Genomic DNA, 27945 nt, shown 5'->3' on the forward strand with positions numbered 1-27945 from the left:
CTCTTTGTGTGATTCAAATTCTTTCTGATGAACGGTTCTGAAATGTCACGTTTATAAGTTGCAGTCAGCAACTGCACTTGGGATCACCAAACCTGCAGTTCCTCCTGGATGAAGGACACCTCTCATTAATCTTTTGTTTGTGGGGCCACATTGTGCAGGTCAGCAGGTGAGAGAGATGCAGTTGGTTAAATATTTTCATCTTTATACATAATTTGATTCTAAGGTATGTAGCAAGTGGGTTTATGTTTAATGTGCAGGTTTTGTAAAGTCAGAATGAACATTAGTATCTGCCAGTCAGGACAATACTGTAGTTTGGGTCTTAGACTTTTTATAATTTTAACTAAAACCATGTTTTTCTACCCTAAAAACTCATCTGTATATGAACTCTATCAGTTACATTTTTTTATTGTATGTTCTTCCACACCACCTTGAAAACAAAGCAGCTGTTCATCACTTTGGGTGTCCCTGTGTCTCACACTGTTTATTGCTTGGCAGGGGATTAAACCTCTATCAACGTGCCCAGTTACTGCAGGGAGAAGGAATTGTGGTACTGGGATGTGCTGGCTGCTGTGCTTTTAGGCAGACCTCATTTCTTTCCCGAGTGACTGTTACAGTCCTGTGCTTTGTTCTGCTGTAGTTTTGATCCTTCTGAGAAATCACAGAAATTGTGCTGCTGTGAAGAAAAGTCCCAGATACAACAGTTGGCCTCTGTGAAAGTTCTCCCCACATAACTGGGTGCATCTAATACCAGGTCCCATAGAAATGAGCCATGTTCTTGTGGTCTCATGCAAACTAAAATGTCTTTTCTCCCGGAGCAGACAGGAGGTGGGTGCATTAGCAGTGTTCAGGGTGTGTTTTGTGAAGGGCAGAGGAACTGAGGATGGGTTTGCTTTCAGTTGTAGCAGTAAAGTGTACTTGAACATCTGACTGGGCTTTCAGAACACAGTGCTGTGACACCTCTAATGCTGTTCATCAGTGAGTACACATTGTCTTTTACTGGAGCTGTATTTTGTCCCATCATCAGTCTCAGAAGCTTGTCAGTGTGTGCTGAGCATCCACAGGAAGTCACAGAGGTCTCTCAGTGAGGGGAGGTGCACAGGGGAGCCTGGGGGTCTGCACCTTCCTCTGCTTTGACAGCCATTTTGATGGGTTAATTTCCATTTTGTTGTGTTTATATAGAGAACTGATAACTTTACTCCTGAACACAGACACATGGCTGTCAACTTTTGTCTTTGAGAACACAGAACTCTAATTGTATTAAATGAACACAAGATCATCTCAAAAATTAGGAACTTAAAAAACAAACATGCAAAACATGACTTGTATTGGCTGACAGTGCTGCAGGTACAAGTTTATTTAACCTTATCAGCCTCCATGGTATTCTCTGCTGCTGCAGTGGTAGCATGAAACATGTAGGGGAATCCCATGACTTGAGGGGAGACATGCAGGGAGCATCTACCAGGGGCAGCAGGGAGAGGAGGTTACTGAGGTTACTGAGCTCCCCCTGAAGAAAGTGGTGAGTGACTGCATATCTGAGTCTGGAAGAATGCTCTTTTTTCTGCTTCTTGAAGACTGCCAAGATTTGGGTCACCTTAAATTTCAGCCAGTGTGGTAGCTGAGAAAAAAGACATTTTTAGCAGTCATTGCTATGCCCTGATCCTAACAGCAGCTACCTCAGACCCATATCTGTAGTGCTTTTTTTACTGTATTGGGGATTTTTTTTTTCTTCTTCCCCCTCCTGTGGAAGAGAAGGGTGACAAGTCCGATTGACTCAAGAAGGGAAGTGCATGCATACAATAGACTGTCCTGAGGTGGGTACTGTCAGTGTTCCTCTGGAAACTGGATTCAGTGGGATGGGGAGCTCCACAGGCTTGCAGAGAGGTGAGGTGGGCAGGCATCACTGAGCCCCCCGGCTCAGCCACACGTAGCCAGGGCAGATTGCTCTGGGCTGGAGCTATGGCTGGGTTTTGAGTATTTCCACAGTTGAAAGCTCCACAACTTCCCTGGGCAAGCTGTGCCAGTGTTTGGTCATGGAGCAAAAAGGGATGGTTTTTTATGTTTAAACAATTTCTAAACATTGCTGTTTGTGTCCATTTTTTTTGTTTCTGTATTTCACTAGATGGATTTACAAAGGCTTGGAAAGTACTTCTGGTCTGAGGACTGTTTGCAGCTGTGAAGCTGCAAGTTGTTAGGGACAGGATAAGCTGAGATCTGCTGGAGAAATAATAAAATGTGTTGGTAGCAATGGTAGTGTTTGGATTTTTTAAATGGTCCCTGACAGCACTTCCTGCTTCAGTGGTGATCAGTGGTTTAGTCTGAACCACCTTTCTGGAGTGTGGTAGCTGGAGGGTGCTGTGTGCCTGCTTTTTAAGATTTTGAAGGGCTTGTCATTAGTATCACTCACAGCACTGTTGATGTGGAATTAAGACATGGCCACAGTCCAGACAGTTTCATACCTTCTTTTGTGCTGCTGCAGAGCTGAAGGAAAATTCTTTGCTGAGCTGCACATTAAGGGCCTCGGGTTTCTGTGCAGCCTCTGAGAGCCTCTCCACTTTGTTCAGGCAGGACAAAAGAGTTTGAAATGTGGCCTAATTTACTACAAAAACTGTGGTTTTATTCCCAAAGCCAGGTCATAACACCATTCACATTTAGATAGTAATTAACCAATTAATTGGGCCAGCCTTTGGAAAGGGGTGTGGTTATTGCCTGGAGGGGGAATGGTTTAAAGCTGGGCTGCAATGCACCCTGAAGTGCTGCATGTACCTGTGGCTCCCAGTCAGGAGACTGTAAAAAATCTGCCTTAACCATCTGCTATGGAACCTGTGAGTTTTTAAGCCTGCAGGATGGGCTGCCTTTCAGTGGGGATCAGATGGATTTTGACCCTGTACACTTCAAATGTCCTGCACCTCGCTCCCTTTTCCTGCTGTTATGTGCCCTCTTTGGCTCTGCCTTCCCACCTCTGAGTCCTGCCCAGCACAGGGGCTCTGTGCTGTGTCACTTTGTGTGGTTTTGCTCCATCCCTCCCTGTAGGAGGAACTGGCTGACACAGAGATGATGCTTACTCCAGTATGAAGTCCTCGGCTGGCTCTGACTGAGCTCCTTCAGCGGCAGCCACCTCCAGCAAAACTGCTCTTCATAACCAGTTTGCAGTGGGACACCTGTGTTTTTCACTAGTGTCCAGTTCTGATTTCTTCTGTGTCCAAGGAATTTATTTACAAACTTGATGGTTTTGCTGAGCAAGAGCCTGTGTACAGCTCTTCCCTGCCTGTGTTTGTAAAAGCCTGATAACTCCATTGCTGGACAAGCAGGATGGAGAAGGAATAAGCATTGCCTGATTTGTGACACCAGCAGTGCTGGGTTATGAGCTGGCTGAGGCTGTTTTTTCCTGGGGGGTGCTGCACCCCAGCACTGAGCAGGTGCACCAAAATGGCAGGTCAGTGTAGCTGAGGCCTCGGGTGGGTGTAGCGCTCACTGCCTGATGGCAATTTTCACATCACCACCACAAGCAGTGAGCACAGCACGGCCTCACTGCCTGTGCACACCAGTGACTGTGCAGGGTCATTGGTTCATTACACAGCCACTGTCCGTGTCTAAATTCAGTCAGATACAAGAATGTGCTGCTGTAGCCCCTCACCTGCAGAGGCTCTGAGAAGCAGCTGTGGGAGCAGTGCCAGAGCCACAGGGGCCCCTGCCTGCCAGAGCCATGGCTCATGGGGGACACCTCCCGTGCCATTACACACAAGCAGTTATTAGTAAGTCACTGATGTTCAGTAAGTGTCCAATCCTTGGGAGGTGCCAGACAAACAAGAGCAAATCTTGCTACATCCATCATTCAGCTTGAGGTTACATTTTGGCTGTGTGAAGGGGGAGCAGGGTACCCAGAGCTGGTGTTCTGTGTGTGCTGTCCGTGGCATGGGGAGCTGGTAACAAGCTACAGCACTTGGTCAGGCAGGTTCCCTTTGGAGCCAGGGAATCCCATACTCCATCTGTGAGCAAGCAGAGATCAGAGCAGGCCCTGGAGCCACCAGTCCCTGCTGCTCTGCCCTGGCTGGAAGAGAACTGGCTCCACTCCAGAGGGGCTGTGTGGGTGCTCTGACCCTGCCTAGGGCTTTGCTTTGCCTTGGGCCCCCCAGCCCCAGCTGGGCTCAGCTCCTGTGCTGGGCAGGCACCTTTGCTGCCATGCCAGAGGAGGGGATGGCAGCACCTGACCCCGCTGGAGGCAGACTCTGTGCTGTGCTCCTGAGGTTATTCTCACCCTCCGAGGGCACCACCTTGGAATGAGGCTTCTGGGAAACTTCCCCTTTCACAAGGGGAAATAAAACAAGGAATACCTCGAGGTCGAAGGGCTGATACCTCATTCATTTTCCTTTGCTTGCTGGTTTTCTTGGAGTTCCAACACTAAGCTTTTAGCGACAGCAATTTGAAAGACCCCATTTTGAAATTAAAAACCATGTATGGCCTTAATCTAGGGAAAATCAAGTCAGGTTTTCTCCTAATGGCTTAACACCCTCAGGCAAAGAGCTGAACAGCCAATTGACACCATCCGAAAAGTTACTAGTGACAAAATACAAATATATAAGCATGCAGCCCTTTATTTTTGTAAAGATCTTTGCTTATCATAGTTCTGTATATTACATTTTGGTGTTATACAAATAAACTTATTTACAAAACCATTAGCTATGCAAGTTTCTTGCTCTTCTCCTATTTAACTGATATCCATCTTTTTCAACCCTTCCCCATATATATTCTTAAGCATGCATAAAAATTAACTTTGGTGTGGTAAAACTACTCTATGTGCTCAGTCACATACAGTATTTATTTATTTATTTATAGATATTTATAGATATGTACAAAAGTTTGCCAGTATACAGAACAGTACTGAAGTGTACATTTTAAAATCCACAATGCAATATATTGATGGGCTACCAGGTCTCAGTAAAATAAAAATGAAGGAAAAAGGGTGGATTGAGCTAAAAAAAAAAGTAATCAGCAACTATCTATATGTGTAAAACAATTTATTTTTTTCCTTGTCTGTCAAATTCTTAAATATAATCTGAATGGCAGTGCAATAAGTTGAGTTGCCTCATACACATGTAAGACCAGTCTTGTTCTGTTTCTTGTGCAGAGGTTTACTGTCCAGCATACTACTTTCGAATGTACATTACAATAGTATCAAAATGTTTTGGCAAAAAGATCTCGAAAGGAACCATGACATTTGTTGACAAAAATAGAAATCTGTAACAAAGCTAAATAACACCAAAATAAAAGAAAAATATTTTAGTTTCAGTTTTACAGTTGAATATAATCACACTTTAGTATATCTCTGTTCACTTCTAGACCTCATAATGAAAAATAGCTTTATACAAAACAACTTAGTAAATTTTTAACCATACAATTCCCCATGCTCAGTACACCACTGTGCACACGCAGTCAAGTTCACTCACACACCTTCACACTTTTTTTAAGAGGTGCTGCCTATAGAAAGAAAATGCTCTTTTATCATTACAACAGCAACTGTTTTCCAAAAAGCTTCACTCTAATCTAGTGTAGTAATTCAGTATTTAGCACGTGATTAGTATTAAGCCTCCAGCAATACAACAAAATGGTTACATTCCCTGGTTAAAATATTGGCTGCAGATTCTTTGAACAAAAAGCCTTGGTGACCTGGCAGGTGTGCTGTGCTTAGCCTTTAGGATGGCTCCTTGACCGTGGATGGGGCGGACTTGCTGGCATTCCCGTTCTGTGCCTTGTAGCTGTTGAAACTAGGGGTGTGGATTGTCCTGATGCTCTTCATACCTTGGCTCAGGGAAGGGGGGGAGATAGAGGAAGGGGGAGAGGTAGAGGAGGAAGGAGGGAGTGGTCGGCCGTTCTGAGTCTGCAGCGAGAACGAAAGGTGGTGACCTTTCCCTGGGTAAGTGGGGCTCTGAAACTTGGAGGAGCCATTAGAGACAGAGGGGATGAGGGAGGTAGAGTAAGTTATGCGACCTGTCTGAGGACCGAGAAGGGAGGAGGAAGGAATGGAGGTTTTAGTAGATGGATTAAGAGGGTTAGAGCTGTCACCGCTAGAAGCAGGTGCTGAGCTGCTTTTCCCAGAAGTGGGAGAAAAGGCTGGGATCTTAGAAGCAGGTAGGGTAGGAGAAGTAGCCTTATAGTCCCCACCAGCTTTCTTAGCACTTCCATTAGCCTGCAAATAAAGACGTCAGGAGACAGTTTGTCAGAAAGCCAGTAACACGATAAACCAACAGGACCTGGGAACACAGCCCTACAGAGAATCAGAACTAACAGTTCGAGGCCTGAGCTAAGTCCTGCAGCCATGGACTGGACCTGGTAGAAAACCCAAAGTGCCCAAGGGAGAGTGCATAGAGAAAGAGGCAGGAGAGCTTTGTGAGAAGGCGCGACCTACGTGTTACAGAGCAGGCACTACGTCGGCCATGCTGCGCGGCACGGACGCGACAGGGACGTCCCGCGCGGGTTAAAGTGCACCCACTGCCACCTACACCAACGGGTTAGTGTCCAGCGCTTCCTGCAAAGACTGCCAACAGAAGCATTCCCAGTTCTCCTACAGAACCACCACATGAACCAAATAGAAAGTAAACAAGTAGGTGACATCTTAAAATTACAGCTGAATACCAGAGTTAAAAAAAAAAAAAAAAATAATAAATTAAGAAAAAAAAAAGCCAAACCCAATAAACAAACAGACAACCCAAAACCCAACCAAACAAAAAAAAGCAGCAGGTGTTTTATTGCAGACATGCATGCACAAGCATGGTGAAAAGATCAGTACTGTCATGCCCCCAGGATCCAGGATGTCCAGTTTGACCTCAGGCATCCGATATTTGGTATAATCACAGTCAGTTACTGGAGTTTTTAAATAAACAAACAACACGAAATGTCCATCCAAACACTGGGTTTAGGGTAAAACTACCTGTCTGTATTGGCGTGGATCCTGCAGCTTGGGCTGTTTGCCTGATTTCTCCATGCTTCCTTGTCTAGTTTTTGAAGCCATGGGGACTGGCATCCGGCTGGTCTGGGAGGCAGCGCTGGAGCCCTGCGGAAAGGAGTGGAGGGGCAGGGAGGGGAGACAAGAAGGCATGGTCAGTGCCAGAGTGCTTGAACGGAGCCTGCACACCATGCGCTGAAAAAGCCACAGTACTACATGCAGGGAAAGTTCAGGAGCTTCACACCGCGGGTGTTAATTTCCAGAATCAATTGGAGAAAACTGCTCAGCTACTGATCAGCCTGGATTTCATGTCAGTGACACTTGTCATTTCACACAGCGGATTATTTGACCCAGCTCCCCTGCATTTGCCCATCACCAATCAGCAGCAAAGATTTAAAAAAACCCCAAAAACCAATGGTCTATTAGCTGTTAGACACCTCATGGGGAGCCCAAACAAGCCACCTGAGAGGAAGCAAACAAATCACAAGACCGTCTTGTTTAATGGTGATTATTGCAGATTTTAGAAAGCAGCTGGAGGTTTGATTTCTTGGGCTAAGGTACCTTACGTGAAGTGGCTGGGAGTGATGCAGGGGGCTCTACACCAGCAAGGCTCTCATCCAGCACTACATGCTCTCGGGATGGGGTCTCTGGTACTATCTGGGCAGAGAAGGGGACAATGCTTCCCTCAGAGGTGTATGTGTTTTCAGGGACAGGTTTTGGACTCATTTCACTGATGGTGTTTTCCAGCTGCTTTATAGTCTGCTCAAGGCTGTCTAGTGTTCTGTATGTACTCTGTCGAATTTCATCAGTCCTAGACAGGGACACTGCAGCTCCGGAGGGGCCCTCTTGCTTCCCAGAAGGACTTTTATCACTCTCCTCAGACTGAGACCGAGTGATTTCAAATCTCTTTGCTTCCTTGTGCTGCTTTAGGGTCCCATCTTCCTCCTCTTCTTCATAGACCACAACCTGCAAGGTCTTCTTCCCAGTCTTGGTTCCTGTCCGTATTGCCTGCGTCAGAGCTGCCAGCTGCTTTTTAGGGAATTTAAACTTAAATTTTTTCTTAGAATCCTGCCTGCTTCCCAACAGATCGGCAGAGTCTGAGTTTGCTTCTGTGTTTAGCCCATAGATCTGACGGTATTTGTTAAAATTTGTCTTTGTGCTTTCTTCCTCTGCAGGAGGTCTGCTTTGTGCAGAGTCAGACTGAAGGTTAAAAAGGTATGGCCCCGGGGAACCATCAGGTGCAGAATGCTCTGTGGTTGCATTTCTGTCATTAGCTACTGGTGACTCTTCCTTCTGCCTCTCAGAGATTTCATGTGCTTCATTTTCTTCCTCCTCCTCTTCTTCTTCTATCTTTTCATCTGTCATCATTTTTTCCAATTCCTCATCGCATTCCTCAAAAATTGTAGAAAGCCGTTTGTACGCTGACCTAATATCCATGGGTTCATCGAAAATGATGATGACAGGCTTTTTGTCCAGACACACCACTGGCTCTTCACTGTCTGTGTTCTCAGGGATGCCCTTCTCTGATGCCACATCCTTCCTGGCATCAATGTTGACTGTTTGCACATCTCCTCCTTTCCGGCTCACTATGTCGTGAACCTCCCCGCTCGAGAGCACCTGGACAGCTGTTTTAGTAATCATGAAGGCAATGTTTTCTGTGGGTGGGCTGTCTTCACTTGGAGAGCTGGCTGGAGAGTCTGTCTCTTCAGTGCTGCTCACACTGTTTGCTCTGGACACTTTGGGTCTCAGCACAACCTGATTGTAGTTGCCTGCAGAAACCTCTTGCTCCTGCAAGGAAGGCTGAGGCCCCGCAGCCTCCTGCATGTGCCTCAGAAGAGGGCAAACGCTGCTGATGGGGATGGGCTTGCCTGTGCTCTGCAAGGCTTCACCCTGGTGAGCATCTCTTGACAGTCTGTAGTTTGGCTTTTGTTTTCCAGTCTTAACGGCTGGAAAATGTGATCCTAAGATATCTTGAGCCCCTCTTCGTTTGTCCTCCTCTGGCAAACAGACACCAGACAGGTTTGTGCTCATATTCTGAAGGTTTTTGTTAGAATAGTCTGTACTGTCTACAAACAAACCCTTGCTAAATGTAGGACTGTCATTCATTGAAAAGCCACTTTTACTGTCAGCTGTACTGGATGAATCAGAACCCAATTCTTCTTCAGTTCTCCCTTCCCTCTTCTCTTTAGGATGGTCACTATCTGTGGGAGATCCTGTTGTAGCCCCATACACCTAAGGGGGAAAGTTGCATTACTTAGTTATTCAGGGCTTTTATCTTTACAGGACTTTTATTTTCCCCCAAGATTAATCTCGGGGGAAGTGCAGACCTCGTGAACTCACCACGCCATTTACTGCTGCAGAGACATGTCTCAAGCTGTCATCTGATTCCTGTCTTTCTTCAGGGCAAAATTCCAAATTCTGGCAGAACAGTGCATGATGTTACTGCTTTGTGCTATGCATTAGGTCAGGATGGGATGTTACCTTGTTTTAACAAGGCCTCCAGAATATGCATAAGCACATTAAATACCTTATTTCCAACACAGTGCTTCATGACCTGTTCACCTTCCTGCTAAACCCCCCCAGCCCCCCATGTTTTTATAAGATTGAAGCTGAAAGTCTCACAGTATCTGGCCACATTCTGCTGGGACCAAAAGGAGGCTGATATGGAAGTGATATGGCTGATATGACAGCGAGTCTGGCTTGCCTTGAAAGGAAGTTTTATACCAGTAAAAGCTGATTTTCAAGTTACATTTTGCCCCTTCTAATGTTGGTCACACCTGAGCAGTGCTGCTCCATCACAATTAGTATCATCACAGTCTGACCACTTCTAAATCCTCGCTGCAGCTTAGAAGTATTCCATCAGAATTACCAGTGACACCCTGTGGTGCCTGTGGAAGTGCAGAATGAAACACTGAGCTACATTCACTTATAGCAGAAATGCCACACACCAAACAGAGAGGTCATTCACTGGCTCAAAAAAAGTATGTTTATTCCCAGCAATGAAACTTCAGGGGGACTTTGTTCTTTATTTGCAAATGAGGATCTCTGGAAATGCTGTTTCCTAACACCAGGCTTTTCTCTGTGGTTTGGTTTAAGTGCTAGTGACAACTCAGGAGAAACACCAATCATCAGGATGAAGAACGGACCTGAGGAGACACCAGGATGATGAACAAGAGGGAAATCTACAGTCAAAAGACAGCTCACCAAGAAGGAAAGTAATTTGGCCTCAAGTGCCTGAAGGCAGTGAACCAAAAACAGAAATGCTGACATTGCTAGCTTGAGACTAGGAGCTGACTCCTAGTCAGCTAGACTAGACACTGCAGAAGGACAGATTATACTTCTGTGAGCATCAAGACATGCAGAACAGTCAGGAGCACGTCTCTCCCAACTGAGATGGATGAGTGACAGTGCAGAAATCCCCAGGCTGGCTGTGCATGCATGCCCCATGCATACAGAGCTTCACCAGGTCTGGTTTCTACACCTTGTGTGACGTTTTCTTATGTACTGTTGGAGATTTTACTGAGAAACTTTACTCACAATCAAAACACAGAAGCAAGAAAGTCACTCACACCAGAGTCACAGCTCACCTCCACAAAGGCTTGTTCAGCAGTAACAAGGATCAACAGCTGCTTCCTCACATTTCAGGATGAGGAAGAGCTCTCATACAAGCCAGCACAGCAGCAAGGCCTCGGTGGGCAGGCTGACAGTCTGCACATCGTGCTGAGAGGCACTTTGGGAACCAAACTCCAGGGCTTGGGATCCCCTCGGGCCCTGACCTGCTCAGTGCTCAGCACCTCCCGGTCCTAAAGACGTCAGACACCCCCAGAATCAGGCCAAGTGACTTAAAGGCACAAAAAAAGATATACAGCTGACTGTATATCTTTTTTTAGCATGTTCCACTTCTAGTTCCAAGCACCAGTGAAACACCTCATAGTGTCCTTGTACAAGGTGTCTTATTTTAGGAACTTCTGCTTTTCTACTAAAAAATAAAACCACAACAAAACTCATTTCCTCAATGATTTTATCGTGACCATATTGTTCCATATTTAAAGCCAATAAACACTCTGTCATGTCAGATTACAAAACCAGATCTCATTAACCTTAATTTCCTGGACTCTGTGTTATTCAAATAAATATCAGTTTATGGCAATTACTTGGCAGCACCTTTCAATGAAATGTTTGTGCTACAGGATATGCAGTGTGCTGAGTGATGACCCAGGATTTCATATAACAATAGGATCTTCTCATTCTGACAACAGCAGCAATGAGGATGAATTCACACTGTTTTTTTTCTGTTTAACACTGTCATACACACAGAACAGTTTGTCCTTTTTCCCTCATACCAACAGACCTGTACCCTCACCCAGACAGCTGTTTGCAGCTTTAGACCAGAACTGCTGTTTGGGCAGCTCCAACACAAGTCCTTAAGTGCAGTGCCCTGACCTGGCAGCACTTGCATACACACACAAAATGCACGAGAAGGTTGAAATGCTGTGCTGAAGAGCTCTGTTTCCTTCCCCACCATACCCACCTTCATTGCAAACTGGCATTTGGCTGACAAGTTGTCATGCCTGCACAACCCCCTTCCCCCAGCAGTGATGCAACTCATTGTTATACATAAAAAAGAGGTGTGCAAGGGCAGAAGTACTTGTCCTTTTCTTGTCCTTCACACTGGCTGCATGCTAAGTCAAATCAACTCAACTGGCAACTCCAGTCCACGCACAGCTGTGAAATTTAACCTTGACCTGCCTGCAGCCCCTGACACACAGCACCTCTTCTCAGTCCCATGACTGAATTTTGGGCACTGCCCTTCAGCATAAGGGCAAATTCCTCCCATCCACTTTGATGCTGTCATCCAATAAACTGAATGGGATTTCTGAATATCTAACAACTATTTCTGGAACCAACAAATGAAACAAAGTAAAGCACATATTCTCACACTGGCTCTAGAGACTGAGAGGAACCATCAACTCCTCTCAAGCTTAGGAGAGATGCTTCACCATCCATCACCAGAACAGCTGGGGAAGGATGTTCTAAGTAGTATGAGCATTTCTGACAGAAACTGACAGATCCTGTTTTGATTTCACAGAATGATAAAGCTTCATGCAACCATTGTACTATTGCTGATAAGACACATAATACAGTTTAATACAGAGCTCTGTATGAGCATTTCTGAGCCATGTGGAGATAAAAGGAAGGAAACTGCTGGGCAGTGATGGGTGGGGGTTAAAGAGAACAGGACACAGGATGTAAGATTAGTTTTGAAGGAAAGAAGGTTATGCCAAGACCGGGTGGCATGTCTACAATTGCCACTTGTTACCTTCTTTTCCTTGTGATGCATTAAAGTCCCAGGCCTTATGTCTTTAACATGTGTGTCATTTCTGGACTGTTCAGCATGACTGTTTGAGTTTACATCCATAAAAGAGCACTTCTGGAAAGCCTAGGAAATAAATACTACAGGTTATCAGGAGACCAAGAACTTTTACAGAGAAATATCTGGAGATGACCAACTATAAAGAGAGCACTTGTTTTTAACACTCACAGCTCAACAATGTTTTCTACAAGCTCATGAGATAATAACAGAGATTTCAGACTATCAGATTCAGAGAACTAGGGCATCCCTTCCAGCCTCTCAAGACTCTAACACCATGCTGACCTTAGTGCTCCCTGTAAGGAGGACAAACTTGATTTCTGAATTTGCAGACAATGAAGACGAACAGAGGTGCTACAGACTATCCAAACTCAAGTAGGAAGCCCATGACAAACTTGGGGCTATTGTAGCACCTATTTCCTGGTGGCTGATAACGCAAGAGTTACATTAACTCCACTTCTCCCACACAAACTGTAATTAGAACTTTAAACATGGAGATGTGCCTTTGTCACAGTCTTTGATAATGAACCATAAATTGACTGTCCCAGCCTGTGGGTTTGTGGGCACTGGCCTCCCATCACACATCCTCCAGGGCACAGCCCAGACTTTCCAGCCATTTAGTTTGCTATCCTCCTTTCATTTCCTTTGAGTTTCTCTATCCAGCTGGCTCCCAGATCTTGAGGAACAAAACTAGAACTGCCACTATCACTGTGCAGTGCAGGCAGCCAATGTGCCTCACCAGAGTTTCTGGAGGCCTCTACTGGCACATGGCCTGCCTGCACTGAACTGTGCAGGGAGGACACAGCAAAGAGCAGGGAGTGCTCACAGGAGTCAGGCACACTGAGACAGGCAGTAAGATTATTCTGTTGTACCATATAGTAGGGAAATGATCTAATTCCTGGCAACTCATTAAATTAATAGCCCTGATTACAGTTTAGAATCAGGCCTGTTCTTTAAATCTGGTATTCTTCATATGTATTGCATGTTTATGCAAAATCAGAAAAGAATAACAGAAAAAATCCAGTGCAAAAAATCAGGATATAGACTTTCTTCTGATTTTCCATTACATCCTATTTGTGTTAATAGATGAGAGTACTCAAGATGACATGAAAGTAATAGAAAAAATAGTCTTGCTCCTCACAGTAGAGGATATGGACTTTTCCCCAACTTACCCGTTTATGAGACCAGTGATGTGGGTTTGAGCAAAGCATACTCAAAGTCCTTCAGACTTTATCAAAAAAGCTATTTCCCTTTGGTATTTTTTATCACCTTTGCTCTGAAATATCTGTAAGTCTCCAAATAGTTTGTGCTACAGCCACTGATTATTATAATGCCTTTTCCTGCTTCATTAAAAATCCTCACATGGCACTCAAGTTTCTTCTGAACCTTCATATTCTTAACAGGCTTTTTAAATGGGAGACAGATGGATACTTAGAGATGGATGCAGCAGCACAGTGTGGCTCTCACTGATCTTGTACACAGACATAAAAACAGGCCACGTTCTCACATCTACTCCTGAGGCAGATGCAATTTTGTGGCAACATCACTAACCAGGGAGCTCCTGTCAACTTGTTACTGCAACTCCTGTTTCTTTCCAAGGCATGCAGTTGCGGCCTGGCCAATATGTTATTGTTCTTCATGTGGACTTTTTATTCAGCAAAGCATTATGACCATTAAATGAATGCTATCATGTCTCTGCTGTCATACCTCTCTGGTCTGAATTAAATGATTTTACACAGTAAGGATTTTAAATGTATTTCCAGCTTTTGATGAAAATACAGAGAGATACTAGGCCTGTTGCTGCTCCCTATACACCTGTCTATAAACACCTGCATCAAGGTCAGTGATTTCAAAAGCAGACAGGTCTCAATTATTCTGCAATAGGATTTTTTTTGTATACTCTGAGGTGCCAGATTTTTATAAGAATGTTGTGTGATGTTTGATCAAATGCCTTACCAAAATGTTTACAGGTACACAATTCAGTTTAAGCAGTTAAACCTGTTACTTGATCAAAGAGTGTTGTTTCCTTTGACAGCTCTCTGTTCCATTACATTGTGCTCACTGGCATAACTGTTTATGACTGTCCTTTAGTTCTTCAGTGACTGAATTCCATATCTCATTTTCCATCTTTCTGTCTATGACTGACATCAAACTAATGACCTGTAGCTCTCAGATCAGGCAATTTGCCCCTTCTAAAACATGGTATTCTGTTAAGCTTTTAAAATATACCTGGTATTTGGTATTGGTTTGAAATGAGTACTGCTAACAGCTAGCATTTAAACACCCATTCCCTGTCAAATGCCATTCCCATGCCTATTTCTCCTCCTCAGCTTCTCTCAGCCCCCCTTTCTATACCTTAACCTCCACTTCACTGTCCCCAGTTGCAAGGCAGAGGTTGCTTTCCTGGAGACAGAGGTGCTGTGACATCATCTGTGTCCCCAGCCCTGCTGCCTCACTGGTTATCAGCACACAGGGGGGATAAGAGTGAATTTCTGCTCTTAATCCTGCAAACCAGCACTGCTGGGTGAGAGCTGAGGGAAGGAGCAGGGTGCACCCTTCAGACCTAACAGTTGCAGCCCAGTGCCCACAACTGCTGTGCTCTGAAGCCTCCTGGGCAGCACCCAGCCCTCCTGTTGGCAGGAGGACAGCAGGGATCATCTCACGTTGTGACAATGCTCTAAAATACCAGAAGTTACAGCCAGTTTGGCTGGTCCACATCTCCCTTCCTCACGTGGGCACGGAAAAGGACAGAGGGTGCCCCTGGGAAGCTGGAGCTCACTGATGGTAGCTGGAATAGTTGGCATTTACTGCAGCATTTTCATCACTGAAGTGAACTGTCCTGTGTGATGTCAAGGGAAGGACCAGCAAGAGAGCACACTTCTATGCCACTGGCAGAGTGATGTACCAGTTACACCCCAGGGAATGGGCAATGTCTCAGTGCTCAAACACTCTGGGAAACTCTGGAGCATAGCACAGCCCACCAGGAGCAGACCCAGTTATTCTCTGCTCCCATCAAAGACAGCACACATGACAGAGGCTCTCAGCACTTCACCAGTCTGGTACTAGTGAACAACACTAGGCCAGGGACAACCACACCAAATGCACACCAATGTTTTACTTGTCCCATCTGCGTGTGCAGGCTTCTCCAGTGGCAGCTACTGCATTCTTGACCAATGTCTCAGCTCCAGACCTCTTGGACAAAATTTGGCAGTACTTCCAAAAAGTGTACCACTCAGTGCAACAACGTGGTACCAGGTGAGGCTAGCAGACCTACTTTACTTCATGTTCTGAGCTGGAAATTGCACTGAGGCCCTAGAAGTGATATTGGGCACAGGTGTCCTCATGTGCAACCCAAAAGGCATACCTGTAATTCTGCCATTATTTTATCTCCTTCCTCTTCCTCTTCATCTTTTGCAGCTGTTGCTACAGCATGCCCGGTGCTCTGAGACAATGCCTGGTCCTCTTTAGGGGCTTTGGATTGTGCTGTTTGCCCAGCATCTTCACTGCATTCCTACAAGGGAATGAGAAAGCAGACAGATAACACAGCTGAGCCCTCCTGATGCAAAGTAAACACCAAAAATGCAACACTATTGCAACTCCTCTCTTGCAAGGTCCCTCTTCCTGCTACTTCATCAGTTCAAAAACAACCAATATTGTTGATGTGATTACATGTTCACAGATTAAAAGGCTTCCTAAATTGGACTTCCCACCACCTTCTTTCCCAGAACAGATGGGGAAAACAAGCCCAAAGAAACTAATTTGCAACATTTCTGTAAAAACACTCTCAAATCTGACCTGATCTTCCCCATCTGTTTAAGGCATGCTTTGTTTTTTGTTTTTTTTTTAATTTTAATCTTCTTACCACTCTAAATGATAGCAGCCTGTGACTTGCCTGCTGCATTGCTAGAAGATAAAAGCAGCAAGACTCCTGTAACAGAACTGATCAAATCTTGCTCATTTGGCCTAACAGAAGTGCATCCTGGTGAGCAGTTTCAGTAGCTCTCCAGGACACAAGCTCTGCCTCACTTATTTTGTGGTTTATAGGCCCAAGCCTGTGTCTTATCTCTTTGCCAACCTCTCCTCAGGAGTCTGGCTGCCTAGAGTATGAATCACCAAACCTTGAGGGCAGCAGCCTCTTTTCTGGCTGTGTAGATGACATCTCCTGCTCTCGTTGTGGTCAGTCCTGACCCTGGCAGGTAACTGCGCCGTGGAGGGGGAGGAGGTGGAGACTTGCTCAGCTTGTCATTATCCTGCTCTCCATCAGGAGCTGCTTCTGCAGGTAAACAGAGCAGCACAAAGCAAGCATAGGTCAAGGAGTGGAAAATAGTATTTGTATACCTGCCTCAACTGGAAAGGAAAAAAATGTCTTAAAAGGTCCTGTTGCTGAATACACAAAGTAACTGGAAATGAAAGTAAACTGCTGTACTTGCACAGAGAAACTGGATCACTTCCCCCAGAAATTTTCAGCACAACTCCTGTCCTCTAGGCCACTCTATCTGGGTGTAGCCATTGCTGTACAAGTGGGATAGCAGAGCACTCGTGTGAAGGAGCATGTAAGGCACAGGTTCTGGGTGCCTGCTTACAGACACCCCTCAGCCTCCTTTGAGAGCAAGGCCACTGACATGGAGACAATGAGACCTGGAGGCTTCTCATTGCTCTCAGCAATTCTGAAGCAACCAGCACACCTTTCTGCTCTGCCTGGGAGGTGCTGCTGGCAAGGTGTAGGGAGCTGAAGAGTTCTGTCCATCTCATAGTTGGACACAACTAGCTAAGTTCACACAAAGGCTGAGTGAAAATGTAAGCAGTACTCTAGAGATGCCACCCTTGCATTTCAGTGAATCTGCTCATCTCTGAGCAGGGCAGGAGATCACCAGAGGCAACTGCACTTGCTCCTCTTCTTAGGGAGCATTTGTTCTCACTTAACTTGCCATAATTCCAGGAATGCAGAGTTTTGCCTTTGAATTACCATATAAGAGCCCTATACATGTTTTTCTAAGCCAAGAAAATTCAAATACCAAATGCAAAGGCCAAGCAGAGCCAGCCCTTGCTTTCTGAGGAGAGTCTTCCTAGAGAAGACCAGTTTCAAACTGGCATTGCCCGTGAGGATGCTGCCCCACCAGCTGCCACCTCCTCCTCCCCACTGTCCCTGGACAGCATTATTTCCAGAAGCAGCATGACCCAGCTGTGATCTGTCAGCATGACCTGTCCATGTGTGTTTCTGCTTACAGGCTAAGCATCATAAATATGGCAACAGCCACTGTTTTCACACTGCTGTTTACAGTGTTTGTTTCCAAGAGCAAAAGAATGACCTTTCTGCAGCTACTCAGTGTTATATAAACGGCTGGAATAAATATTATCCAGAAAGATACAACATCCTGCTTTTGGGATTACCCAGATGTTTAGGGCTCACTGCTCCCTCTGGGGAAATTATTGCATAACTGCCCTGGGCCTCTGTCAGGCTCCTCCAACACTCCAGCTAGCCCTGGGGACTGGATGGAGCCCTTGTCTGACCCAGACTCATCTTTGTTTCCTTCTTAGATCAAGTGTTCTTTGAAGCTGCTTAAGCTTAAAGAAATGCTCAGTTGTATTATCTCCCTCCCTGGTTATCTGGCACTCACTTGCCAGATTTCAAAAAGAGTGATTTTCCAGATGTACTTTATATTAGACCACTTCTTTGGTCAACACTCAGTTTTTAATTACATCAGATGTACTTCTGCTGTAAAGTCAGAGTAATTCTCTAAGATGGTGTTTAGCAGACTATGATGCAGGGCTTTTGCAAATCCCTACTCCTTTTAAGGGGCACAACCCATTACCCTCAAACTGGTAGTGACTCTGATTGCAAGAATTCCAAGTTTTTCTCACACTTAATGAGAGCAAGGTTGGATGAGAGACAGAAGGCACAAAGAAAACATGATTCTTACCATCTCATTCACATCTCTGAGACACTCATCCAACTCCATCCTCAAAATGGGAGATAAAAACAGGCAAGATATATTGTCCCTGAGTGTGGCAGGTGCACTGGGTATTGAAGACTATTCCCTCTCACATCCCTTAGCTGAAGTCATTAAGGAGAGGCTATGAGGGGGTTGCTCATGTCAGTGCAACCCCATCATAGCCTCTCCTTAATGACTTCACACCATTTAAATCTGGGTCTCTACCTTACTACATCACACTGGTGATTGAAGTAGTGACAACAGGCTGCACAGAAAACTTCAAAGATGGATTTCTATTTTATTTTCTAAACAATTATATTTCCTCAATATAAATGGGAAGGGAAAAAGATAAACTTTAGAGGGAAAAAATTGCAGGGAAGATTTTATTCTGTTCTTTTTTTTTTTCCTCTGGCAAATTTAAAGAGGGAGGAGTAAATGAACAAACTTAGCTCACTAAGCCTGAGACTGCCCATGAACAAAAACCTACACATTATGGAACCTTCTTTGGTGCCAAAGGGCTCAGCACTTCTGTGAACAAAATGGGAGTTGTTTGTCACTAGCTGTTTCACTAAACTGCAGAATTTTTCAACAGGCACAGATAGATGGGAACTAGTTGCTCTCACTATACAGACTTCTACTTGTATCAAAATAAATCCAAAAGGTTTCAAAGTAATAACGCCTGCCTTGAGGCAGACTCTGCAGTCAGATAAACTCTCTTTAATGGAAGTTACTGATCACTCATCACTTACAAAAGTCAGGACATTCTCACATATGAAGGCACAAAGAGAGATGAAGGAGATCAATTTCTAATGTACATGCTAGGAAAAAAAATCACATTTTTCATGGAACAGTCTTGATACAAAGATGAGTTAGTCAAGACATTAAAGAAATGTCATGACATTACAGACATGTAATGTGGGAAACTGTTAAGCATGTAACTTTATTTTGCTTTGTCCTTTGCAGAGAAAAAAAAGAGTTTCTTCACTGGGAGAGGTTCAGTGTGGAGAATGGATGAGACAACACAATCTGGCAACATGATCTTTCTGGGTTCTGCAGTTGAACCAACAGAGGGCTCTGCTCATTTATGGCCAAAATTTTTTATGTATTGTATTGGTAGACAGGTGGTCGGTCTTTTCTTATGCTGCTCAGTTTTCAAGTCTACAGCAGACTGGTACTGAACTTTTCATCCTGTCATAGAAGAGCTGAGTGGTATGTGAGATATTTAATCAGATATTAAGGAAAAGTTTTGCTGTTCCTGTATTTATGTTACTATTGCAGGATTCATTATGCACAACAGAAGGCAAATGTCTCAATCTCAAAAAAACTTGTTCTTAAATCTGCTGGCTGCACACTGTGCAAAAGTGTACTCTAGAAGTGGATTAGTTAACTATGTGACTTAAAAACTTCTCAGTTACTGTGCTCTGCACTTTTTAGGATGTCACAGCTCACTGCACCCATATGGTACTTATTTTCTATTTATGCCACACATTATACAAGCTAACTGTGTTGATAGCCAGTAATCTCACTGAAGGGTGCCAAAATTCTAAAATTATTTTATGAGGTTCAACAGAATTTATTTTAAACATGTATGTTGCAAAACATCCAAGAAGACAAAACTTGGCAGTGTCAAAGGTACACCCAGAATAAAATGCTGGATCTGAAAACACTCCTTCCAAATTCTATATGAATTTGTCTACACAACCCCTAGGGCATTGTTTTTCAGCTTTTTACTATGTTGGCATGCCAACACCTTGAGTGCAGCATGCAGCTCTGACCTCCAGAGCTCCAGAAGGACAACGTGGGGTTAAACAAGGGTAACTAATCTAGCCTCTAGGGGAGGGAGCAGCTGGCCTGGCTGGAGGGACCAGAAAGGCTGGAAGCTCACAGTTTGAAGTCTGTGGGGCAGGAGAGCTGCACATTCCCACTCCAGGAGAGCTCCAGGATATGATAAAGGTTTATCCACTGCCTCCATGATTTTATGAATTAAATGAAGAGCTGTTGTTTACCAAATTGGAGGATATTAGAGCTATGGAGAACTCAATTAGCTGGTATGATGCCAGTTTAAAAGAGATAAAGGAAAGCTCCTTCACAAGATGGGAGCTTGCTGCCACAGAAAGAGGATGCAAACTGTATAAGCAAGTAGAGATGAATTGCTGGATAAAAGTTCCATAATGGATATGAAAAGGAGGAGATTTGGATATTCCCTTTGAAATCCAGTGTGGGTGCTGGAATACTACTAGCAGACTGCAGAAGGCAGCTGGGTTCTGTTGTCCCCACACACAGCATCTCCAATTGCCTGTCAGAGACTGAGCTGGATGGACTTGCACATGTTGCTGGGTAAGAATTTTACAGCTGATGTGTGTTTGGCCAATGGGATAATTCCAAGGTTTGGCTGAGGCATCTTTTTTGCTCCTTGGATTTTGAATAAATTCAGACATGGATTTGTATGTTAAATGGTGAAAGAAATAGGACTGGAAGGACATCTCACCGTCTTACTACCACTAAGTAGCCCTACCTATGTAACTCTAGTGCGGTGCTACTCTAAACCATTCTGTCCAGTAATGGGGACCTTCCATCCTCCTCCCTGCCTCATGCAGCTTCAGTGCTTCACTTTCCCTATCTTTAGGAGGTTTTTTCCCTAATGCTTAACCTGGATCTTCCTGCTTGCAACTGCCAGCTTTTACCACTGTTCTATCCACACACAGCAAGTTATTCTTGCTTTTTAAAGCACATTTTTGTGTATTCAGAGATTTTTTTGTCATTCCTCAAGATCACAGCAATCTATAAACTGAAAACATTCTAGAAAGTAGGGAAAATAACCTCTCCTTTCCAGAGATGCAATTCTTCAGCCCCATTTACTCTAGCAAACCTTACCTGAGACTTCTAGCTTTTCTGCTGCATCTCCTTTAGGCAGGGCTGCTGGCTGGGGAGGCATCTCTAGGTTAGGAATGGACTTCATGATATTGGCCTGGGCCTCTTCCAAGAGCTTTTCAAATTCCTTTCCATTATAGTGATCAAGGTTTTGTCTTTTCTCTTCCCACTTCTTTTCAGCTTTCTAGACAAAACCAGTAAAGCATCTATTTATTTTTCTGATTTTCATTGTGATCACTTACTTAAAAATAAATTCCACGTGTAAACATTACAGGTCAGTATGGATAGATTCTTTCAATTGTAGTCAGCAACTAAATGAAATGCATGAACAGTAATTGCACACTGCTCTGACTTGTTGTGCTAGATTTGACACAAACACATGCCAGACTGACACTAAAGGAACAAAGGCCAAATCACACTGGTGATTGAAGTACCTGTCTGTAATAAGTCACAGCAGTTCACCTCTGGGTTTTCCCACTGGAAACCACTGGAGCTTCACACTCTTGCACTTTTACTTCCCCATAATAAGGGATATGGAGATTTAAAGAGTGAACGAAATCCACGTATGCAAGTGTTGTCAGAAAATGATATGCTATTGGTTAAAAATAAGATATTCTAAAATAGAATTCTGATTTTTTTCAATAAAGATAATTTTAAAAACACAGTTACCTAATTTTGGTTACATGTAATTTTTCTGTTGCATTTAAAATAGAATAGTTTGGGTTGTAAGGGACCTTTACAGGACATCTAGTCCAACCCTTCTGCAACGAGCAGGGACAAAATCAGAGGGTATCTTCAGAAGTACAGTGTAATTAGGGGTTAAGTACATAAATCCCCAGAATGCATTTGAAAAGTCCCACCAGCAGCCTCAAGAGTGAGACTGGGAGCTCAGACCCAAAGAGAGGACAGCTGGCTGAGTGGAATACACCGTACCTCAATTGATACAGCTCGATTTCTGCTACTTGCACTGTGAATTTCCTCAATGAAAAGGCTTTGCATGGTGGTGCCATTGACAGAGACCTGTGCTGCTGGTGTGGCTGGAGTGGGCTGGGCTCCTGCCGTGGGTTCTGGCGGGGCCAGGGTGGCTGAGGGGTGGCCAGCTGTGGGCACAGCTTCGCTGTGAGAGCCTGCAGAGGGAGAGCCCTGGGCGTGGGGCACCAGGGCTGCCGAGTGCTGGGACTGGTGCATGACCACGGGAGAGCTCTGCACGTGGTGGACGGTCATCGATGAGAAGGGGATGACTTCTGACTTGACTGATGACACCTGGGACTCGGATGGGATTGCTGGGAGGTTTTGCTGTGCATGTCCCTGGGTGGGCTTGTGCTCCTCTTGGTTTTTCAGAGTGTCAGCTGCAGTGGACTTTTCCATAGCAGAGTATTGCGTGGCTTGGGATGGATCCACACCCCTCAGCAGTCCTTCTGTAACGTGTCTGCCCAGCCAAATGGAACACAACAGCACATGGTCAGCACACAGATCAGTCCTGAGCAATATGCAACAATAAACTCTTGCAAAGAAAAAGCACCAAAGTCAAAACAATCAAAATTGTGGCTTTCATTTCCCTGATGCCCTCAGCCGTATGATTTTATAGCCTTCTCTCAGAGTCAGGAGCTCAGGATTTTAAAGAGGCTACTCCAACTCAGATGGGTTTGCCTTCTAAGGTGTTTACAAACCTTCAGTGATGTACTGGCAGTTTCTCACCAAACCAGGGAGTTACAGTGGGTTGATTTTTGAGTGAGAATGGAAATCAGTTGATTAAACTGTATACAATGTATCTAGCTAAACAAGATGTTCCTGGACTAGAAGCACAGAAAAGTGAAGCTACATATAATAGTCTGGCATGTTGTCAAAACAGAGCTTCCAATGAAGGTTCTACATCATATGACACTTCATAATAGTCCTTCCTGTCAAGAGTGTGGGGTAGGATGAGCTGAGGACATAAAGAAGCAACTATTTCTGGCAGCTAGCTGTGAAATGTCTGAGCTTCTGAGTGTTGCAAGCCATCAAATGCCGTGAGCTTTCCCATTATTGAAACAGAATTTATGAGGCTTAATATGCAATTTTGCTGCAAAAAATTTGGTAAAACTTTGGTACGCATAGCTTATTGTTCTATTTTTTTTTTTTTTGCAAGACAGGAGATAACTGTAATAATTTTTAAGAAAATAAACTAATGTGAAAGGATATAGACATTAGTCTGCATGGAAAAATAAGTGATGGCTCTTAGAAAACTTGTTATATAAATAATTTTACCCATCTTCCAGCACTGCCAAATCCATTTTACATATGCTCCAGGATATACAGAAACACTGGCAACACTACATTCCTTAGAATAATGGTAGTGACAACAACTCATGACTTACATTTTCCTGTAATTGAACTAAAATTGAGACCACCACCACTGACAGTTTTGAGCAAGAATTAAATCCAATGCCCACTGAGTAAAATAAATCAGCAATTATTTGCTGTTCAGCTACTCTGACAAACATGGCTAAACACTGGCACTTAGTGGACATTAATTTTTATCTAATATTCCAGCTTTTTTTAATGAATCTCCCTTCAGAAGAAGAGAAAAAGAATTTGAAGCGTATTCTTTCAGATGTTTTGGAATACCTTTATCCACTTACACTATTTTCCTATTTTATTTCTTACTGTTACATTTTAGGGAATGAACCTTTCAGTGTCAGAGAATGTTTCTGTTAGCTTAAATTGCTGTAAATACCTAAAGTTCATTAGCTCAGGTATGAGACTGTTGCCACTGTAAGTTCTCTCATCCAGGCACTTCCCAGATCTGGAAGTGCTGACTTGAGAGGCATTAAGTCTCAATTGTAATATCTCAGTGACTGAGGCTGTTGGTCAGAGTGGACTCACTGCACAGAGCACAGGAAAGGTTAATTTGATTTCCCTTGAGAAGGCTATAGGATTAATCTATAAATACTGCAAGCAAGCTGAACTTCTCACATTTGCCATGGGCAAGGGGGAGACCACAAATTCAAAAGCTGTTCCAGCCCTGCTTGAGGAAATTCTTTAAGCCTGAAGAAAAGAAAAGAAAAGAAAAGAAAAGAAAAGGAATCACCTCCTGAGCATGGTGAGGACGTCGGTCATGCTGCGCACTCGTTTCAGCAGGCTGTCCAGCTTGTGGGGCTCCTCCTTCAGGAACCTCACAGCTTCCACCTCAATCCGCAGGATTGCTCGCATTTTGTTCTGCAGTGTTGGGAACTCTCCTGCAAGGAAAACAATTGTGAGGCTGAAGAGGAAATTATGAAAGCCCTGGGCAGTAAAAGACGATTGGGTGAATGTCAATTACTTGAATGTCTATCTCTCTCCAGGGGCCACGCAGCAAGCTCCCTAATCCCAGCTTTAAATCTTTTTGAAAGTGAAAGTTAATGCCTCCAGATCAAAGGCAAAACTGTTCTCTGTGGTTAAAGGGAAAGAAACAAAAGTAAAAAGGAAAAGTACATACCTTTCAGGGTAGCAACAGCTTCTCCCACTTGACGCAAAAGAAAGGCTCCATCTTCCACGTCTTTCAGTGTAACTGTCTTGCTGGAAGCAGCAGAATCCTTCTTCAGGTCTTCAACAAATGTCTCCAGCTCACTGGCAAAAAAAATAACATGGACAGAAAATTTAAGCAGGACTTTGATATTGCAAGCAAATATTTGTAAATGAAATGAGTAAACTAAACCAGAAACTTCAACTGTGGCACCTTTAGATTTGACATCACAGGCTGAACAAATGACAGGATACCATGAGAGGAGGTGAGAATGCTGGACACTCACAGCACAGGAACAGGCTTGCAGCTATCCCAAGTCACTGACTTCTGTGACAGGCTGCAGATGTGCTGAGCATCTTGGCCTCAGGGCAGCTGCGCTACAAAGGGCAGGTGGGCTGGTGAAACACACAACCAGCCAGTAGCCCTCTGGGGACACAAGTGCTCGAAGGGGTTAGACACTGTGCCACTACATCCAGTACTGGTTTGCACCTTGTGTTTTCTCTTCGTTGATGACATACAGAGGAATGCCCAACAGTTAAGAAACACTCCAAAAACTGGCAGCAAAAGCCTCTTGATACAACCTTGTTTATCTGCCAGGTACTGCTAGACAGGATGCAGGATCCTGTTTCTACGAACAGCCGGACTGAAACAGCAAGTGTGCATTGTGTGCAGCTCCTGCTCAGCACTTGGATTTAAGAGTCAATCAATCTGGATGTTTTTTCCAACCCCTGCCATTCTGTGCTTACTCCAGCTCCATCTGGTGCTTCCTTTTCACCTTTCCCAACATTTTTTCCAGTCTTCTTATACGTCACAAAAATTTTTGCAATACTCGAGACACATAAATTCTGGTTTTGCTTGGGAAGGAGCCATTTCTTCCCATTTGAGCTCGAGACAACATTGCTTTAGGTAGAGTTTTCCACAGATACATAAAATTTTGTCAAAAAACCCAACCCTGAGGTGCTTTATGGGCAACTACACAAATACCCATGCAAACACCTTAAAAAGATCATCTCTTGAATATCTAGGAGAAATTCACTTCTATTAAGATACCAAATTTACTCACAGGAATATTTTAGGAAACAGTTTAATTTCAGATAGAAAAAAATGCAACTGACAAATCAGCCACTCATTTGAACCTAATCTTGGGCATCATTTTTCACATCCATCAGGGATCAGTTTTGCAATTGCTGTAAGAGAATCAAGGTAAAAGAGGATTGGCAGGAAAGGGGTATGAGAAGCCTACCCTCTGCACCATCTGCAAGTCTTGCATTTCCACATATTTCCCTTCCACTGCCATACAAAGCCAGTCATTTCCCAGACCCATCTCAGTGGGGAAGAAAAGTAGGTGGCCAGTAAAAAAAAAAAAGAAAATTCCTTACAGCACTACTGTTTAAATCAGAAGCACAATCTATGGCAACACAAGATTACTTCTCATACACAGAAGAACAGAAACAGGATCAGCATCTGAACATTAAGTATGCACAACAAAGAGTTCATTTCAATCCAAAACTAAGAACTTTAGGAACTAAAAAATTACTTTGAATTGAGAATCATAAGCTGTGTCTGAACAGATCACAAACAAGTGGAGTTAAATAATCCTGTTCCCATTTTCAGACCACTTCTCCCAACGCTTCTGCCCTCAGAAAGCTGGGGAATTCCCCCAGCACAAGCAGACTTGCAGGAAACAATCCACTGGACCACACGATGGCAGCAAGGGAACACTTCTAAGGGTGTTTTTCCAGTGGCAGAGGCTGCTAAAATGCAGGTATCTGCTGTCTCTGTCTGCCTTTGCAATAAAGGGCACATCACACTCTAGCAGGAACTGGAGGAAGTATGTGGCCTATTGTCACCAAGGCACGGGCTCCTGCTCTAGAGCACAATGCTCTGCAGTCATGCATCCTCCCTAGTCCTTGTGCCCTGGTATTGCCACTGAGGCTGGGCAGCACTGCTTTGGGAATCATGGGGTATCCCTCCTCCCTTTTACAGATCAGCTGGAAAAGCAGCTTCTCAAATATTTACATCTACCAGGCAATAAAACAGATAAAGAAAGATGCTTTAATTTGTTCATGAGTGGAAAGTAGAGAAAGGAAAACAAAGAACAATATTACAATGTTTAAAGGACTTTGAGGTAGCTGATAGTGGCCCACTTTCCCCTTTGTTCTTTGAGCAGAAATGGAAGGGTCATCACAAACCCCTTTGATTCCACATACTGTCAAACAGACAACTGATCCTGAAATTACCCAGGGGATCCCACATTACAATGCTTCATGTTGCTAACTGCAAGGGAAAATAAACTTCACCCCTTAGGACCCAAAGACTGAAACAGATTTGGTGGTCTCTAGAATTTCTTTTCTCTCACTGGGGAAAATACTTGGCTTTACAAATTTGCCTGAGCAAATTAGCAAGACATGCACATTAATGCTGTTTCAGAAGGGTAATACAAGATAAACAATTTTTCTGCATCTATATTCTACACAGGGAAGCTGAGGCAACTCTTGTGCTGAGATCTTTCTTTAGACAAAAAAAAGCCTCAGAGGATCTGCCTCAGACTGCAGTATCAGTAGAACAGGCTACCAAACAATGGACAAAATTAATGGTAACAAATCACCCAGACCAGATGGTATTTGCCCAGGAGTTCTATAGCAACTTGAGGTTGAAATAGCTGAACTATTAATGATAAGCATGTAACTTCTTGATTAAAATTGCTTTTGAACCAGATTAGTGGAAAGTGTCATAAATAATACAAATAATAATAATAATAATTGGTATTTTTAATGGTATGGGGATATCCTGGGAACTATATTCTGGTGAGACTGACACTTAGACAGGTGTGATGGATAGGTATCAAAATACAGAATAAACAATAAAGAATCAATGAACAATGGATAAATTTGCTGTGTTAGGTAGGAATTAACATGGTTTGTGTAAAATGAAGGTAAGTCTTACAAATCCACAAACAACAGAAGTTTGGGGACAAAGCATACTGCAAAAGGCTTTCAGCAAGGTGTTTGAAGAAAAGCTTTCAAGAATGCAAAGCTGCCATGGGACAAGAGGAAATTCTTTCATGGATAAAGCACTGAAGTAAAGATCAATGAACAGCTAGCTCAATGAATGTACTTTGCTGGTGGGTTCCACAGGGACCACTTGCAGGGTTGGTGCGTTTCAACATGCAATAAATAATTTAGAAAAAAAGGATTAATAATATAACAGAAAAAAAATCTCAAAAGGCTTCTATATTATTCAGGGAAATGCAAAGGAAAGGTGGCTGCACAGGACTGCAGATAGACCATCTGGTACTAACAGACCAGAAAACACCAAAGATTAAATTAACTCCTAATACCTGTAA

At 43.8% G+C, this 27945-nt stretch overlaps 1 protein-coding gene across 21 annotated transcripts in view; it reads right to left on the reverse strand.

Moving 5' to 3' along the window:
* Positions 1-4574: 4574 nt before the first annotated feature.
* The window catches only part of KIAA1217 (KIAA1217 ortholog), a 356326-nt gene continuing 332955 nt past the window's right edge, over positions 4575-27945 (reverse strand). For 13 of the 21 annotated variants that reach the window (XM_030226706.2, XM_050970267.1, XM_018909309.3 and 10 more), the window contains 11 exons: positions 24573-24703; positions 24186-24333; positions 22049-22544; positions 21119-21299; positions 16430-16584; positions 15676-15822; positions 12261-12380; positions 9281-9358; positions 7502-9172; positions 6926-7048; positions 4575-6184 (listed from right to left, as the gene is read on the reverse strand). In XM_030226706.2, coding sequence (XP_030082566.2) covers positions 5690-6184; positions 6926-7048; positions 7502-9172; positions 9281-9358; positions 12261-12380; positions 15676-15822; positions 16430-16584; positions 21119-21299; positions 22049-22544; positions 24186-24333; positions 24573-24703 — 3745 coding nt within the window. In that variant the 3' untranslated portion in view covers positions 4575-5689. The remainder of the gene's footprint in view (positions 6185-6925; positions 7049-7501; positions 9173-9280; positions 9359-12260; positions 12381-15675; positions 15823-16429; positions 16585-21118; positions 21300-22048; positions 22545-24185; positions 24334-24572; positions 24704-27945) is intronic. The other 8 variants (XM_050970270.1, XM_018909310.3, XM_030226710.2 and 5 more) reach the window with 4 other exon arrangements.

Source organism: Serinus canaria, chromosome 2 (genome assembly GCF_022539315.1).
Source record: "Serinus canaria isolate serCan28SL12 chromosome 2, serCan2020, whole genome shotgun sequence".
In the NCBI taxonomy this organism is placed as follows: Eukaryota; Metazoa; Chordata; class Aves; order Passeriformes; family Fringillidae; genus Serinus; species Serinus canaria.